This window comes from Ranitomeya variabilis, chromosome 3 (assembly GCF_051348905.1).
Source record: "Ranitomeya variabilis isolate aRanVar5 chromosome 3, aRanVar5.hap1, whole genome shotgun sequence".
NCBI lineage: Eukaryota > Metazoa > Chordata > Amphibia > Anura > Dendrobatidae > Ranitomeya > Ranitomeya variabilis.
In genome coordinates, this window is record NC_135234.1 from 703828389 (window position 1) to 703843630 (window position 15242).

The window sequence follows — 15242 nt, forward strand, 5'->3', positions numbered from 1 at the left end:
TTATTTTTGCAAGGGTAACAGGAGAAATTGGACCCCAATAGTTGTTGCCCAGTTTGTCCTGAGTACGCTGGTATCCCATATGTGGGGGTAAACCACTGTTTGGGCGCACGTCGGGGCTTGGAAGGGAGGGCGCACCATTTGACTTTTTGAACGCAAGATTGGCTGGAATCATTGGTGGCGCCATGTTGCGTTTGGAGACCCCTGATGTGCCTAAACAGTGGAAACCCCTCAATTCTAACTTGAACACTAACCCCAACACACCCCTAACCCTAATCCCAACTGTAGCCATAACCCTAATCACAACCCTAACCCCAACACACCCCTAACCACAACCCTAACCCCAACACACCCGTAACCCTAAATCCAACCCTAATCCTAACCCTAATCCCAACCCTACCCACAACTGTAACCCCAACACAACCCTAACCCTATCCTTAACCCTAACCACAAGCCTAATCTTAACCCTATTTCCAACCCTAGCCCTAATTCCAACCCTAAGGGTACCGTCTCACATAACGATTTACCAACGATCACGACCAGCGATACGACCTGGCCGTGATCGTTGGAAAGTCATTGTGTGGTCGCTGGGGAGCTGTCACACAGACCGCTCTCCAGCGACCAACGATGCCAAGGTCCCGGGTAACCAGGGTAAACATCGGGTTTCTAAGCGCAGGGCCGCGCTTAGTAACCCGATGTTTACCGTGGTTACCAGCGTAAAAGTAAAAAAAAAAACGTACATACTCACATTTTGGTGTCCTTCAGGTCCCTTGCCGTCTGCTTCCCGCTCTGACTGAGTGCCGCCGTACAGTGAGAGCAGAGCGCAGCGGTGACGTCACTGCTGTGCTGTGCTCTCACTTTCCGGCCGGCAGACAGTCAGAGCGGGAAGCAGACGGCAAGGGACCTGAAGGACACCGGAATGTGAGTATGTACGTTTTTTTTTTTTTTTTTTTACTTTTACGCTGGTAACCACGGTAAACATCGAGTTACTAAGCGCGGCCCTGCGCTTAGTAACCCGATGTTTACCCTGGTTACAAGTGAACGCATCGCTGGATAGCTGTCACACACAACGATCCAGCGATGACAGCGGGAGATCCAGCGATGACAGCGGGAGATCCAGCAACGAAAGAAAGTTCCAAACGATCTGCTACGACGTACGATTCTCAGCAGGGTCCCTGATCGCTGCTGCGTGTCAGACACAGCGATATCGTATGGATATCCCTGGAACGTCACGGATCGTACCGTCGTAGCGATCAAAGTGCCACTGTGAGACGGTACCCTAACTCTAATTCCAACCCTAACCCTAAGGCTATGTGCCCACTTTGCGGATTCGTGTGAAATTTTTCCGCACCATTTTTGAAAAATCCGCAGGTAAAAGGCACTGCGTTTTACCTACGGATTTACAGCGGATTTCCAGTGTTTTTTTGTGCGGATTTCACCTGCGGATTCCTATTGAGGAACAGGTGTAAAACGCTGCGGAATCCGCACAAAATTGACATGCTGCGGAAAATACACAGCGTTTCCGCACGGTATTTTCCGCACCATGGGCACAGCAGATTTGGTTTTCCATAGGTGTACATGGTACTGTAAACCTGATGGAAAACTGCTACGAATTCGCAGCGGCCAATCCGCTGCGGATCCGCTGCGGATCCGCGGCGGATCCGCTGCGGATCCGCGGCGGATCCGCTGCGGATCCGCGGCCGATCCGCGGCAATCCGCTGCGGATTCGCAGCCAAATCTGCACTGTGTGCACATGCCCTAACCCTACCCCTAACCCTAACCCTACCCCTAATTCTAACCCTAATTCTAACCCTAGTTCTAACCCTAACCCTAGCAGAAAAAAAATAAAAATATTTTATTTATTTTTATTATTGTCCCTATGGGGGTGATAAAGGGGGGTCATTTACTTTTTTTTCATTTTGATCACTGCGATAGGCTATATCGCAGTGATCAAAATACTTCTGAAATGAATCTGCCAGCCGGCAGACTCTGCGGGCGCAGTGCGCATGCGCCCGCCATATTATAAGATGGCGGCGCCCATGGAGAAGCCGGACGGACATCGGGAGGCCCGGTAAGTATGAAGGGGGGGTGATCGGATCACGGGGGGGGGGGGGGGGGGACCGGAGCACGGGGGGGGGGGGACCGGAGCACAGGGAGGGGGCACCGGAGCACGGGGGGAGCGGACAGGAGGACGGAGGAGCGGACAGAACGAATTAGGGGGGCGGACCGCGCACCGGAGCACTGGGGGGGCGATCGGTGGGGTGGGGTGGGGGCAGATTAGGTTTTCCAGCCATGGCCGATGATATTGCAGCATCGGCCATGGCTGGATTGTAATATTTCACCGTTTTTTTGGGTGAAATATTACAAATCGCTCTGATTGGCAGTTTCACTTTCAACAGCCAATCAGAGCGATCGTAGCCACGGGGGGGGTGAAGCCACCCCCCCTGGGCTGAAGCACCACTCCCCCTGTCTCTGCAGATCGGGTGAAATCGGAGTTAACCCCTTCACCCGATCTGCAGGGACGCAATCATTCTGTGACACAGCATATGCGTCGCAGGTCGGGAAGGCACCGACTTTCATGACGCACACGCTGTGTCACAGGTCGGGAAGGGGTTAACAGCTCGAGTAGTGGGAAAATAAAAATATAATACTCACCTTTTCCCAATCTTCACCTGTTCCGCGACAAGGCTCTGTTCAGCTCCGGGCCTTTGTCAGGTGGTCTTTGGTGGCTCCAGCACTGACGAGTCCTCACAATGTCACAAAATGCAGTGCCCCTCGACATCATGAAGCCTACAGAGTGACTGGCATGGCAACAGTTGAGGGCAAGGGAGAGGTTAAAATATAATATATATTTTTTCTCTCTTTTTTTTTTTAAACCCTATGTTTAAAAAGGAACAAGTCACTGAAAATACACTTCAGTCTGCAGGCACCATATTAAGTAGTTTTTTTTTTTTTTTTTAATCTTCCCACAAAGGCACAGGATCCCAACACAAACACTGTAATTATAGGCCTAATCATCTGGGTGTTTTGGGCCAATTTAAGATCACATATTTAGTACCACGGCCTGATTATTCTGGGCTCGTGGATTGGATTACAAGCAGACAAATGTGCTTTATCCTTCCCACGTCTGCATCTGTTCTCCCACAACTAAGAGGCTAAAAGTAATCTCATAGGTTAATTATGACATTGACCACACACGGCTTGGAAAGGAAAGAAAAGCCGTGCACTTTGGAAAATACTTTGTAATTCATACAGAGTGATATATAAGGGATACAATATGTCTCCTCTGTAAAGATGAGCAAAGCCATGGATGTTCGGGTCCAGTGGGTTCAGCCAAACATTTTTTAATTTTTTTTTTCGGGTACCATAACGATACCCGAACTCGAACCCCATTCAGATAAATGGGGGGGTCATCTGCATGACAGCGCAACAAACCACAGGCTCTAATCATCAAAAATGGGGGGGAATTTATTTAAATATTTTAAAAATACAGTATGGAGATCTGTCTATTTTTGATAATCAGCCAATATAAAGCCGACATCTGGGGGATGCAGCGCTCAGCTTTACCTGTGCTGGTTATCAAACATAGAGGGGAACCCACACATTTTGTTATTTATTAATTGCACAGGCACCGGCTGATGAATACTCATTAGTCTTGCCTGCTCTAGCTGCTATGATTGGGAGCAGGTGTAGTATAATGAGAGTAGTAGTAATCTTTTTACCGCCGGTCACAGCTCCTGGCTCACATGCTGTCATCTGATAGAATGGGAACCGCAAACTGCAGCACTCTGACCAGTGGTAGTGAACTTACCGCCGATCAGAGCTGCTGGTGTTTCTTGCGCTGTCACACACAGATGACAGCATGGGAAACACTCGATGTTCGGGCTGCTGAATCCGAACAGTAACTTTCTGGGGAAGCCCGTGTTTGGGGTCCGTGCACGGACACTAGGTGTTTGGTACGGACCCCGAACTTTAGTGTTTGGGTTCACCCATCACTACTCCTCTGTAAATTTTGGGATAAAGGAATGTCACTAATAGATATGGGCGAACCCAAACAGTAAAGTTCGGCGTCCGTACTGAACAGCTACTGTTCGGGCACGGACACCGAACACGGACTTCACCAGGAAGTCCGTGTTACTGTTCGGGTTCGGCTGCCCGAATACCGGGTGTTTGTTGTGCTGTCATGTGCATGACAGCGCGACAAACACCGCTTCTGATTAGCAGTGAAATCATCCCCGCCGGTCAGAGAGCGGCAGTTTCCATGCTGTCAAAAGACAGTGGGAGCACTCAGCTGTGATCGGAGATATAAAGTTTACCTGCAGTCACTGGTGTCAGCTGATGGAACTACTGATCCCACCATCTGCCACCTGCTGCTACCAATAACAGTGAAAGCAGGAGCGGCGGATAGGAGTATTCATCAGCAGCTCCTGTGCTGTAAATAGATAATTAAAAAAAAAAAACGGCGTGGGTTCCCCTGTATTTTTGCTAACCAGCCAGACAAAACTCACAGCTGGGGGCTGCAACCCTCAGCTGTCAGCAATGCTGGCTATCAAGAATAGAGGAGTCCCCACGCTGTTTTTTTAATTATTTAAATAATCATAAAAACTGCGTAGGGTCCTCTTCATTTTTGACAACCAGCCTTGCTAAAGCAGACAGCTGGGGGCTGGTATTCTCAGGCTGGTAAGGGGCCATGGATATTGGCCCCCCCAGCCTAAAAATAGCAGCCCGCAGATGCCCAGAAAAGTCACATCTATTAGATGCGCCAATTCTGATGCTTTGCCCATCTCTTCCTACATGCCCTATAGCGGTGGCAAGCGGGGATAATATTTGTGGGGTTGATGTCACCTTTGTATTGTCAGGTGACATCAAGCCCACGGCTTAGTAATGGAGAGGCATCTATAAGACACCTATCCATTATTACGCCTAAAGTTATATGTTAAATAAAGACACAGACAGAATAAAGTCCTTTAATTGAAAGAAAGACACAGACTGCTTTAATAACCTTAATTAAACCATATTTATGACCTCACTTAATTCCACCGAAGCCCTCGATCTCCTGTAAGATACCTAAAAAAAAACAACAACAATATACTACACCTGTCTGTGGTTCTGTCCCACGCCGTAATCCATGTCTGGGGGATAAACAATTTTTAAACGGGACGGTGCCAAGATGGGACCGTCCCGGCTGAGATCCACTGGGGAATGAACTGCTGCGAGCGCAGCCAGTGACCAGTGGTGACATCATGGAGGTTACGTCCAGTCCCTGAAGTTACATTCCCAGCCGGGCTAAACTGCAGTAACCTCGGTGAGATCCCTGCTAGCAGCATGAGTTTTTCACACAGTGCTAGCAGGGTTCTCACCAAGGTCACAGCAGTTCAGCCCGGCTGGGAACGGAGCCTCAGTGAACAGGAACATGGTCTGATCATACCACAGCTCCTGGGCAGGGGTGGAAGCAAAACAGTTAACAGACATTACAGTCGGAGATCAAAGCTGCTGCTTTCTGTGAGCTAAAATGTTGTTTCTACCTGTTTAAAACCACCTTTTACCTCACAGAAAGAATCAGCTGTAATCCCATGCTGTAATGTCAGTATACTCTTTTGCTTCCTCCTCTGCCCAGGAGATGTGGTATGATCAGACCATGTTCCTGTACGGTCAGACACAGCTAATAACAGTACACATGTCAGGGGCACATTTATAAGATTATTTCAGCACAGGAACATTATTTTAGCACATCCATTTGTGGAACTTATTATTATTCCAAGATCTATTGATCAATTTTCATTTTAGTGTTTTTTGGTTTTGCTTTTTCCTCTCCTACTACACCAAGTGCTATCACTTATTTTTTCATCTACATAGCAATATGAGGGCTTGTTGTTTTTTTTTTTTGCAGTGTAAGTTGTATATTTTAAATGCACCATCTACTGTACTATATAATCTACTGAACAAAACAAATTACAAATGAGGTGAAATGTGAAAACAACAACTTGCACAATTGCATAATCAATGCTTGGATTTCAGTTTTATGGCACTGTGCGGTAAACTGACCTGGAGTCATTATTTTCCAGGTCAATATGATAACAGACACACTCAACTTGTATCTTCAGGCTGTGCATCTTCTTATTTTTTGAGCAGAAGTACAGAACAAATTGGATTTTTTTTAATATGCAGTAGGTCCATTTCTATTGTGAAAATACAACTTTTTGGTGTGGAGTTTATCCATTCATTTCAGTTGGGACCCTAAGTCTATGGGTACAGTTACTGCCCTAGTATTGTTTGAGATGTATAGATGAGCTAGGCATCTCATCTCATCTCTATATAGCTTCCCACGGGCAGGTGTCTGAACACTCGGGCCTCTGTCCTGTTCTGCCTCATCTACAGTGAGGTTGGATGACACAAGGTAAGGTTTTAATACTAGAAACATGATAGACCGTCCCAGTTGGGTACACCTTGTTGCGATGGGATGGCTTTTTCTATCAAAATAGTGTTAATCAAGCACCCCATGTTATTTACATATATTATTACCATTTACTTACTACAGGATATGTGCTCGTTTTGATTTGTTTTTTTTTCCTTAAGTTTAGTCTGTGAAATGATCACAGTGTGAACGTGCGCTTAGACATTGCATGTATACCAAGTAATGCTGCGGCTCATTTATTTGGTTTTCCCTTAATTTTGTTGCTTTTTCTTTTTGGTGCATTACCACAACAAAAAAAATAATATGAAAATCATGAACAAATGCCGTATCTTACAGTATGATACATGGTTTCTGCTCTGCTAATCATATAAGCTTCAAAGAAAACAAAGCGGAAGTAACATGATACAATGCATAATTTACAGATATGTTATGGGGTTTTCTATGAAATAGGATTTCTGTGTCTCTCACTGCAAGGGATCACAGTCTGTGTACAACATGGGTGAATAAGAGGGCACCACATCAGAAATGGGAAGCGAATATATACCATCACGTAATATACTATATAGTATACTAATACAACATCACATAATATAATTGATAGAAAACGATAGATGCCCTTTCCATGAATGGTTTGTTTTCCCTTACAAGTTGAATGGTTCCTTCAGTAGACAGATCACACCGAATTGCACGGCCGAGGCATATTGTGTTATTCTGTTATCACTATATGTTATATGTTATTATATAGTACTTGTATGATATACTTATCTGGTGTAAGACTGTGGCTCAGTGATTGAAGCAGCACCTTGGACAGCACCAAGCCTTTCAACTGCAATATTGTGTCCTATGCTCTGATGATTACAGTGAAGTGTAAATGCGGCAAGTGGAGCCGCGCTGCCCAAAACAGATGGGGCGGCAGATGGATTTGCAGATTGCTTTTCCCTACTTTCTCAGTGTGAAACAACGTAACTAGTTTTAAATGGTGGAAAACATTAAACCTTCCAGAGCTTTGTGTACAGCAGTCTAATATTTTCTAGTTACATTATTTATAGAAATATTTATTTTTCTTTACAATAGTTTTACCAATCAGAACTTATCCCTTACCTTCCTTCATTGATGAGCTCAATAAAAGCCAGACCAGCATTTTTCTGAATAGAGTTTTGCCATTCCTACAAGAAACATTAATTAGTAGGATACTAAAACTGATATATCACATGTACAATTTAATAGTCAGATTGCTTTCTATAAGGTTAAACAGCAATGTATGGAATTATTCAGTTGTAATAACAAAGTCATAAATCGAGTCTGTAGATTGTATGAACGTTATATCTCGCGCTGCAGGCGATTTCTAACTCTACATTTTTTACCCTATTGTAAGAATAATCAGCTGTACTCACCTTCACCCTAGTCCAGCACCGGATCTTGGTCACTGCTCTGGTGATTGTAGTAGTCACGACTACAGCCAGTGACCACTGCAGCCAATCACTGGGCTCAGCACCTTGAGCCTGTCTACATCACTGTTGAGTCCAGTGATTGGCTGCAGTGATAACATGACTGCTGCAGCCTGTAAACAGTCATCAGGTGCAGCAGCAGAGAGGTAGCACTGGAATTGGAGAAGGGAAGTACAGCTGATTTTATTGCTTTTAGATAGGGAAAGTCAGTGAGGAGAATATCTTCGAAGATGGAAAACCTCGTAAGGGCTTGTTCACACACTGCATTTTTGTCACATTTTTGCAGCAGAAGAAATGCAGCATTTCGCAGTACAAGCAAAGTAAATGAGATTTCTGAAACCTCATGCACACGCTGCTTATTTTTTCATTCTCATGGCAGATTCGAACCAAAGTATTTTTTTTATTTTTATTTTTCATATCTGCAGCATGTCAATTATTTCAGTATCTTTGCAGCATTTTTCATTCGTTCAAAACATGGAATAAAAATTATATTTAAAACTGCATGCAAAAATGCATCAAAAGCACAAGCATTTTATGACTTTTTCCAGCAAAGAAGCAGCTGCAAATGCTCAACGTGTGAACATAGCCTTAAGGTGTCTGAAAATAAAATAATATTTAACAAATCAGGTTGCAGATATTCTTACATGAATCACGTTTTCCACAATCAGCGGCTACATTATACAGAATTAGAGGTGACAACTATTTACTAACTGTACATAAAACTTTCCTCAAGGGATTACTCCCCAAATAGTAAGATATCCCCTTTCTGTAGGATAGGGAATTACTGATAGCTGTGGGTTCTTCTGCACACCACTAATGTTAATGTATTGGCTACAGATGAAGAAACACATACTGTGGGTACGAAAAGTATTCAGACCCCTTTAAATTTTTCACTCTGTTTCATTGCAGCCATTTTGTAAATTCAAAGTAGTTCATTTTTTTCACATTAATGTACACTCGGCTCCCCATCTTGACAAAAAAAAAAAGAAATGTAGAAAATTTTGCAACTTTAATAAAGAAAAACTGAAATATCACATGGTCATAAGGCTGGTTTCACAATTGAGTTCGGGAGGGCTGCGGATGGCAAATGTGAAACCAGCCTAAGTGTTCAGACCCTTTGCTCAGACACTCATATTTAAGTCACATGTTGTCCATTTCCTTGTGATGGTTCTACTCCTTTATTGGAGTCCAGCTGTGTTTAATTAAACTGACCGGACTTGATTTGGAAAGGCACACACCTGTCTATATAAGACCTCACAGCTCACAGTGCATGTCAGACCAAATGACAATCATGAGGTCAAAGGAACTGGCCAAGGAGCTCAGAGAATTGTGGCAAAGCACAGATCTGGCCAAGGTTACAACAGAATTTCTGCAGTACTCAAGGTTCCTAAGAGCACAGTGGCCTCCATAATACTTAAATGGAAGAAGTTTAGGACCATCAGAAGTCTTCCTAGACCTGGCCGGCCTGCCAAACTGAGCAATTGTGGGAGAAGAGCCTTGGTGAGAGAGGTAAAGAAGAACCCCAAGATCACTGTGGCTGAGCTCCAGAGATGCAGTAGGGAGATGGGAGAAAGTTCCACAAAGTGAACTATCACTGCAGCCCTCCACCAGTCAGGCCTCTGTGGCAGTGGCCCGACGGAAGCCTCTCCTCAGTGCAAGACATATGAAAGCCCGAATAGAGTTTGCTAAAAAACACAAGAAGGACTTCCAGACAATGAGAAATAAGAATCTCTGGTCTGATGAGACGAAGATAGACCTTTTTGGTGATAATTCTAAGTGCTATGTGTGGGGAAAGCCAATCACTGCTCATCACCTGTCTAAGCCTCCATGGTGACAGACTACAAACAAACCTAAGTGTAGTCTGACCCTGTAGTCATGTTACTCCTCTGCCAGTTTATTACAGTTGGTGAGAACAAAACAATATAAGCAAGGCACAGGAAAAAATTCTAAAGCGACTATATTCAATAGCGACGTTTCAACCTATCCCAGGCCTTATTCAATACATCGCTGAAAATCCCTATTAATAAGGATAGATGTAGTGTGTGTGATAGAAATATATATATCATGTAGATCTCACTTGCATGTATACTCCTCTATAATCAAATATATACTTATATGCTCACATCTAATATATACATTATAATCAATGGTTTAAAATGGCTGACAAACTGATATAACCCAGACAGATCATATGGGGTTTTCCATCCCTAAAAGCAGAACAGAGTCAGATGTTTGGTGACTGCTGATCAAGTCTCTCCACTTTGTCCTAGACACAGAACTCGAGTTCGGTTGCTTAATCAGCAGTCATATGAGCATTAATCACAATATTCCATATATGTTTAGATAACCAATGACAGAGGAGCTAGACAATATGGTAATTAACTAACCACCCCTGACAACCCCTAACCACTCCTTTCTATGTGAAAATATAAAACTATGTATGTACAATAAAGTATCAGTATTGATGGAATGTTGTTCTGTCACAGTTGTGTACAGTCCATTCTTGATGAGCGCTCAAAATACTCAGTCTAATTGGGAGCGGCCACAGCACACACAGGGATATATTTATCCAACCCTAATATTTCCATAACAAATGGCCCCCAACAGCGAGGCACGGATGAACGCACGGGATCCTTCTAACCGGAGATATGGAAGTTGTAGCGTGGCCTGGCACAGGGGCAGGAGACTGCGCAGCTCCATAAGTAAGGTAAGAAAATGTTATCATCTTACCTGAAAGTCCCCTGTGCCCAGTCCTTGTCTATGCCTCTTGCCGGTCAGATGTGGTCATCAATTCCCAGGTAGTGTAAAAAATCCGTAGCCACGAATCCACCCTGGGAGGTGTCTGCTGTGGACCGTGTATGTGTTTGTGTAAAATCCGAGGGAGGAAGGAAAAAGTGACTTTTGTTTATGGTGGCTGGGTAACAGACAGCAGGAGTTCAAATCGCTGAGTAAGCTATCACAGATTCCCGTGCAAGAGGAAAGGAACAGGTAGTTCCGGAGCAGGTGGCTCCAGAATCCAGGCTCGGATGGTGATAGATTACAGGGGCTGCCACAGATTCCCGTAGCCGGCGGCCAGTCAGGACGACCGGATCGGAGGGTGGTAGATTCCCGGCATATGCGTGCCAGTGCGATTGACAGTTGTCTGTTCCCAGAACGGCCTGCACGTGTCACAGAATTAAAAAGGGCGTCTCTCGGATTGTCTATCTGTTTCTGTCTGTCAAGTGTTGCTTCTTTAAAAAGCATGAAATAGTGAAAAGAAAGTTTTGTTTTTTTTTCCTTCTCTCATGAACTTCCTCTTTTTTCAGCTGAAGCGGAGATATGCATTGTAAATCAAACTGTCACATCTGGTTTTTTCTGACTGTTTTTCAGCTGCAATCCTGGCTATGTGTAGTTTTTTTTGTGTGAAGAAGTGAAATTTAAATTGTATCTATCATTTTTGATGTGACATAAGTGTTTTCAGAAACGTGATTTTAGTGACATTTGATATTATTGCAATGGCATACGTGATATCTAAGAGGAAGTGTGTCTCTGACTGCATTTGAGCGCAGAGATTCTAAAGAAAAAAAAAGGAAGAGAAAAGCCGTTTTAATTTTTAATTTTTTTTACTCTCTTAAAGGGTCTTTTTCTTTTTGCGGCATTTTAAAGTTTTTTAATTAAGTTTTCCTCAATCTTCAATCTCTTTACCTTTTTATTTTTTATTTATTTATTTATTTTTGAAAAAAGTTTTTTTTTCCTCTTGTATCAAAATTTTGAGTTTTTGGTTGTGAACTAAGTTTTTGACGGTTTTTCTTATCATTTTGGGTTTTTCTTAGAGTTTTATATACTCATTTTTAGAAGTTTTTTTTTAGTACGGTTTTCTTTTTTTCATTTTTGTGTGTTTTTCATTTTCATTTTTTGCTTTTGCCATGGGGAATAAAGTGGCCGAGCAACAGGAAAGTCTTTTTACTTCCTGATGAGAAAACAGCCCCTAGATAGTGGCAGGACACGAAGGTGTTAAGTATGTGAAGATTTTTGGAAGGTATAAAGTACGTGAAATTCATTAGAATGGCAGATTTCAAGCTGCGGAATGGCATGACGTAGAAAGGAAAATAAGGGAAGTTACAGTAGCTGATGTTAGATTGCTGAATACTAATACATGGTATGAAGTGGCAGCAGAGCTTACATCGTTTAGGTGGTACAGAAAGTTATGTGAGCAAACCAGGAAGTGATTTTTGTGGGTATGAGACGGGAGAATCTGCGCAGTCTGCTTTTAGCAGAATCCATGGTATAGGTAGTTATTTTTGCACAGTATGTGGCGCACCCCGTCTCTCCCTACAGGGAGAAGGCATAATTGCTCCTCTCTATTATTCTTGTTGTTCTCATCTATCCTCTTTTTTTTTTTTTTTCTCTCTGTCAGTCTTTTCTCTCCGTATTCTCTCTCTCCTTTCCTCTCCTCTTCCTCCACATTTTTTTCTCTTCTCCTCTCTTCACCACTCCTCTCTCTCTCTCTTCCCCTCTCTATCTCTCTCCTCCATACCGTCCATCTTCTCCTCCCTCCTTCTCCACTCCCCCACCACACCTTTCTTCTCTCTCTCTCCTCCCTCTTCTCCTCACCCTCTCACTCCCCTCCTTCTCTCTCCTCTCTTCTCCTCCCTCTCTCTCCACATTCTCTCTCCCCTCCTACTATTCCTTTGTCTCACTCCTCAACCCCTCCCCCTTCTTCTTCCTCTTTTTTCCTCCGTGTTGCCGGCTGGGCCAACGCCCAATTCAAACAATATGGTGCTTACAGCACAAGGTGTCCCTGGCACAGTCCAGCCATTGCCAGTTGTGATATCGGGGAAAGAGGGTGAAAGCCCCCCCCCACAGTGGGCAGCCCCAGACACATCAGGTAGCAGACAGCTCAGCCCTGGGTGCAGGGGGGGAGGAATGATATCAGAACGAGCTCACTGACAGATCCTCCGTTACCTCATTTCACAGTCAACAATATTGTAACCCTTAAGGTTTTACATGAACTTTGATATCACCATGTATTGATAATGTACAACTTCAGCACCAGTCAGAGCTGCCTACATTCACACCAACATAAAACTATAAGCCTAATCCAACACAGCTTCAGGGGGGAGACATCCTCACACAAAAAAGCAACTTCTAAGTCCAAAATCAGTCAGTGTACGACCCCAGTACAAGCTATCACAACTATTCCTCTGATGAAGATGAAGAAGGAACATCATACATGCTGTCTAGTACTAGAAAAGAAACCCACAGGCACCAAGAATGCAAGGGCAGATAGAGGCACCGCCATTACACTATGTGCACTGCACTTCAAGTCAGGTGACAATAGTCCAGACCCAGGGATGCATCCCATGCCATTTTACCAAAGAATGTAGCAGAAGCAGTAAACATATGCAGCCAGCTGGAATGATCTCTGGGCCATGAATGAAAATAGAAGCAGGTGATGCACTCTGGCCAATCATGAAGGAACAATTCAAACTTCCAGCAGAATCAGACATACACGCTTGGGAGTCAGGGCCACAGCTAATTGAACAGCTCAGAGAGTGGGCCAAAGGCAGATTGGCAGGACAAGCCATGACATGAGCCAAGATAAGACAGAGTCTGTAAAGAAGTTTCATTGCAGAGTAATGCAAGTATTCCAAGACTTGGGCTTCACCATTCATGACCAGATACACAGGCCTTTGGACATGGACTGAGACAGCCAATCAGGAAACCACTGATAGTGGCTAGGCCTAGGAACAGGTCAATAGCAGTGGACTGACCCAGAAAAAATGTTTTATGTGCGCCTAGGAGACTGTCTATTGCCGATTGTCACCAAAACTGCCACCATTATAGCACCACAAAAGAGCACAAAGAAGGAAAAGGGTGACATGCTGCTGAGAACACCAGAAGGGAAGCCAGAGGTGAAGACGCTACAAAGTGCCGATCGACACACCGGAAGAACCGCTGCAGACTCCAGAGAGGAGACACCGACCTCAATAAGGTTAGCAAAGGGGAGAAGCTATGTCGGAGCAGGGGGAAGAAGTGATGGCAGATGCAGCCACAGCCCCTGTAATGCCCCAAGACCTTGGGTTGGATGCAGCCGCCGGTCTCATGGCACCCCTGGGCCTCGTCACGAATGCACCTGCAGGCCCCATCTTACCACCGCAGCATCAATCAGCAGGCCGGACCCCGCAGCCGCTGCAGTACCCATCAAGGGATTGAGTCACAACCAGGGGTGCAGAAGACAGCCCCTCTCATGGTGACCACTGACCTGGAAGCCCAACCACCCTACAAAGACAGAAGAAGTGTCAAGGGTTACATCTGTGGCAAGTTTGGCCATTACCAGAACCAGTGCAAAAGCACCCACGCCCCCGAAGAGACTGGACCCATGCAACCCAAGAGTTGGTCCAGAGAAACAGGTCAAGGAGGAAGTGCAGAAAGCAGTGAAGTACCCCATCCAAAGGACAGAGGCAAGCAAGCCAGGTCCGCAAGACACTACGCTCCTGACATGTAAAACTTCATCTGCAAGACCAGTACCTCAAATTACCCTTAAAATGGATGGCGTTGTCAGATCCAAAGTGGTGCAGCCAGGAGTGTGATGACACCTGTGGAACTCGTTGATCCCACCTGCCTATCAGAATCCTCTGTGTCTCGCATGGGCATTGATGGTCAAGTCAGACATTCTCAGCTTACAAAGCCACTGAGCGTGTGCACTCAGCCAGGACACTCTATCCTGTCCCAGTTTGTGGTGTAAAGGACCTGCCACTCAACCTGCTGGGAGCGAACCTACTGCAGAAGCTGAAGGCAACCACAGTGTTCCAGGAAGATGGGACAGTGACACTTTCTTCATCCCTGACCCGAGAAGAGTCATGCTGGCGGCCCTACAAGAACATTAAACAATCGATGAAGCCTACCCAAGGAGGTACTGGATGTAGTACCAGAAAGTCTATGGTCTAAGGGACCCCAGCACGTGAGAAAACCTCAAGTTGCCCCAGTACGGGTGTCACTCAAGCCATGTACCCCGTACCCTCGTAAGGCCCAGGCCAGGCCTAGAGTCAAGCTGCCTCTGACCAACTGAAGGTCCACCTGGAAATAGGAATCATTGTTCCTCGCACATCGCCTTGCAATACCCCGCTTTTCCCCGTCAAGAAAAAGACTGTAAAAGGAGAGCCAGCCAAGTTCAGAATGGTATATAACCTGAGAGCTGTGAATGACGCCACAGAGTTTGAAACAATTATGCCGAATCCGCACACTCTGCTCTCGAATGTGCCTGCCACAGCAAAAGTGTTCACAGTGACCGACCTGGCTAAGGTTTTCTCCAGTGTTCCCCCTTCACCCGGATGACCAGTTCCTGTTTGCCTTAATGCACCAGGGGGGACACCACACATGGACAGTGATGCCACAGTGGG

At 44.9% G+C, this 15242-nt stretch overlaps 1 protein-coding gene across 6 annotated transcripts in view; it reads right to left on the minus strand.

Annotated features, from left to right (window-relative positions):
- NBEA (neurobeachin) overlaps nt 1-15242 on the minus strand; it is an 838139-nt gene that overhangs the window by 368194 nt on the left and 454703 nt on the right. For all 6 annotated transcript variants that reach the window (XM_077298228.1, XM_077298226.1, XM_077298223.1 and 3 more), the window contains one exon: nt 7514-7578. In XM_077298228.1, the coding sequence (XP_077154343.1) occupies nt 7514-7578 (65 nt within the window). The remainder of the gene's footprint in view (nt 1-7513; nt 7579-15242) is intronic.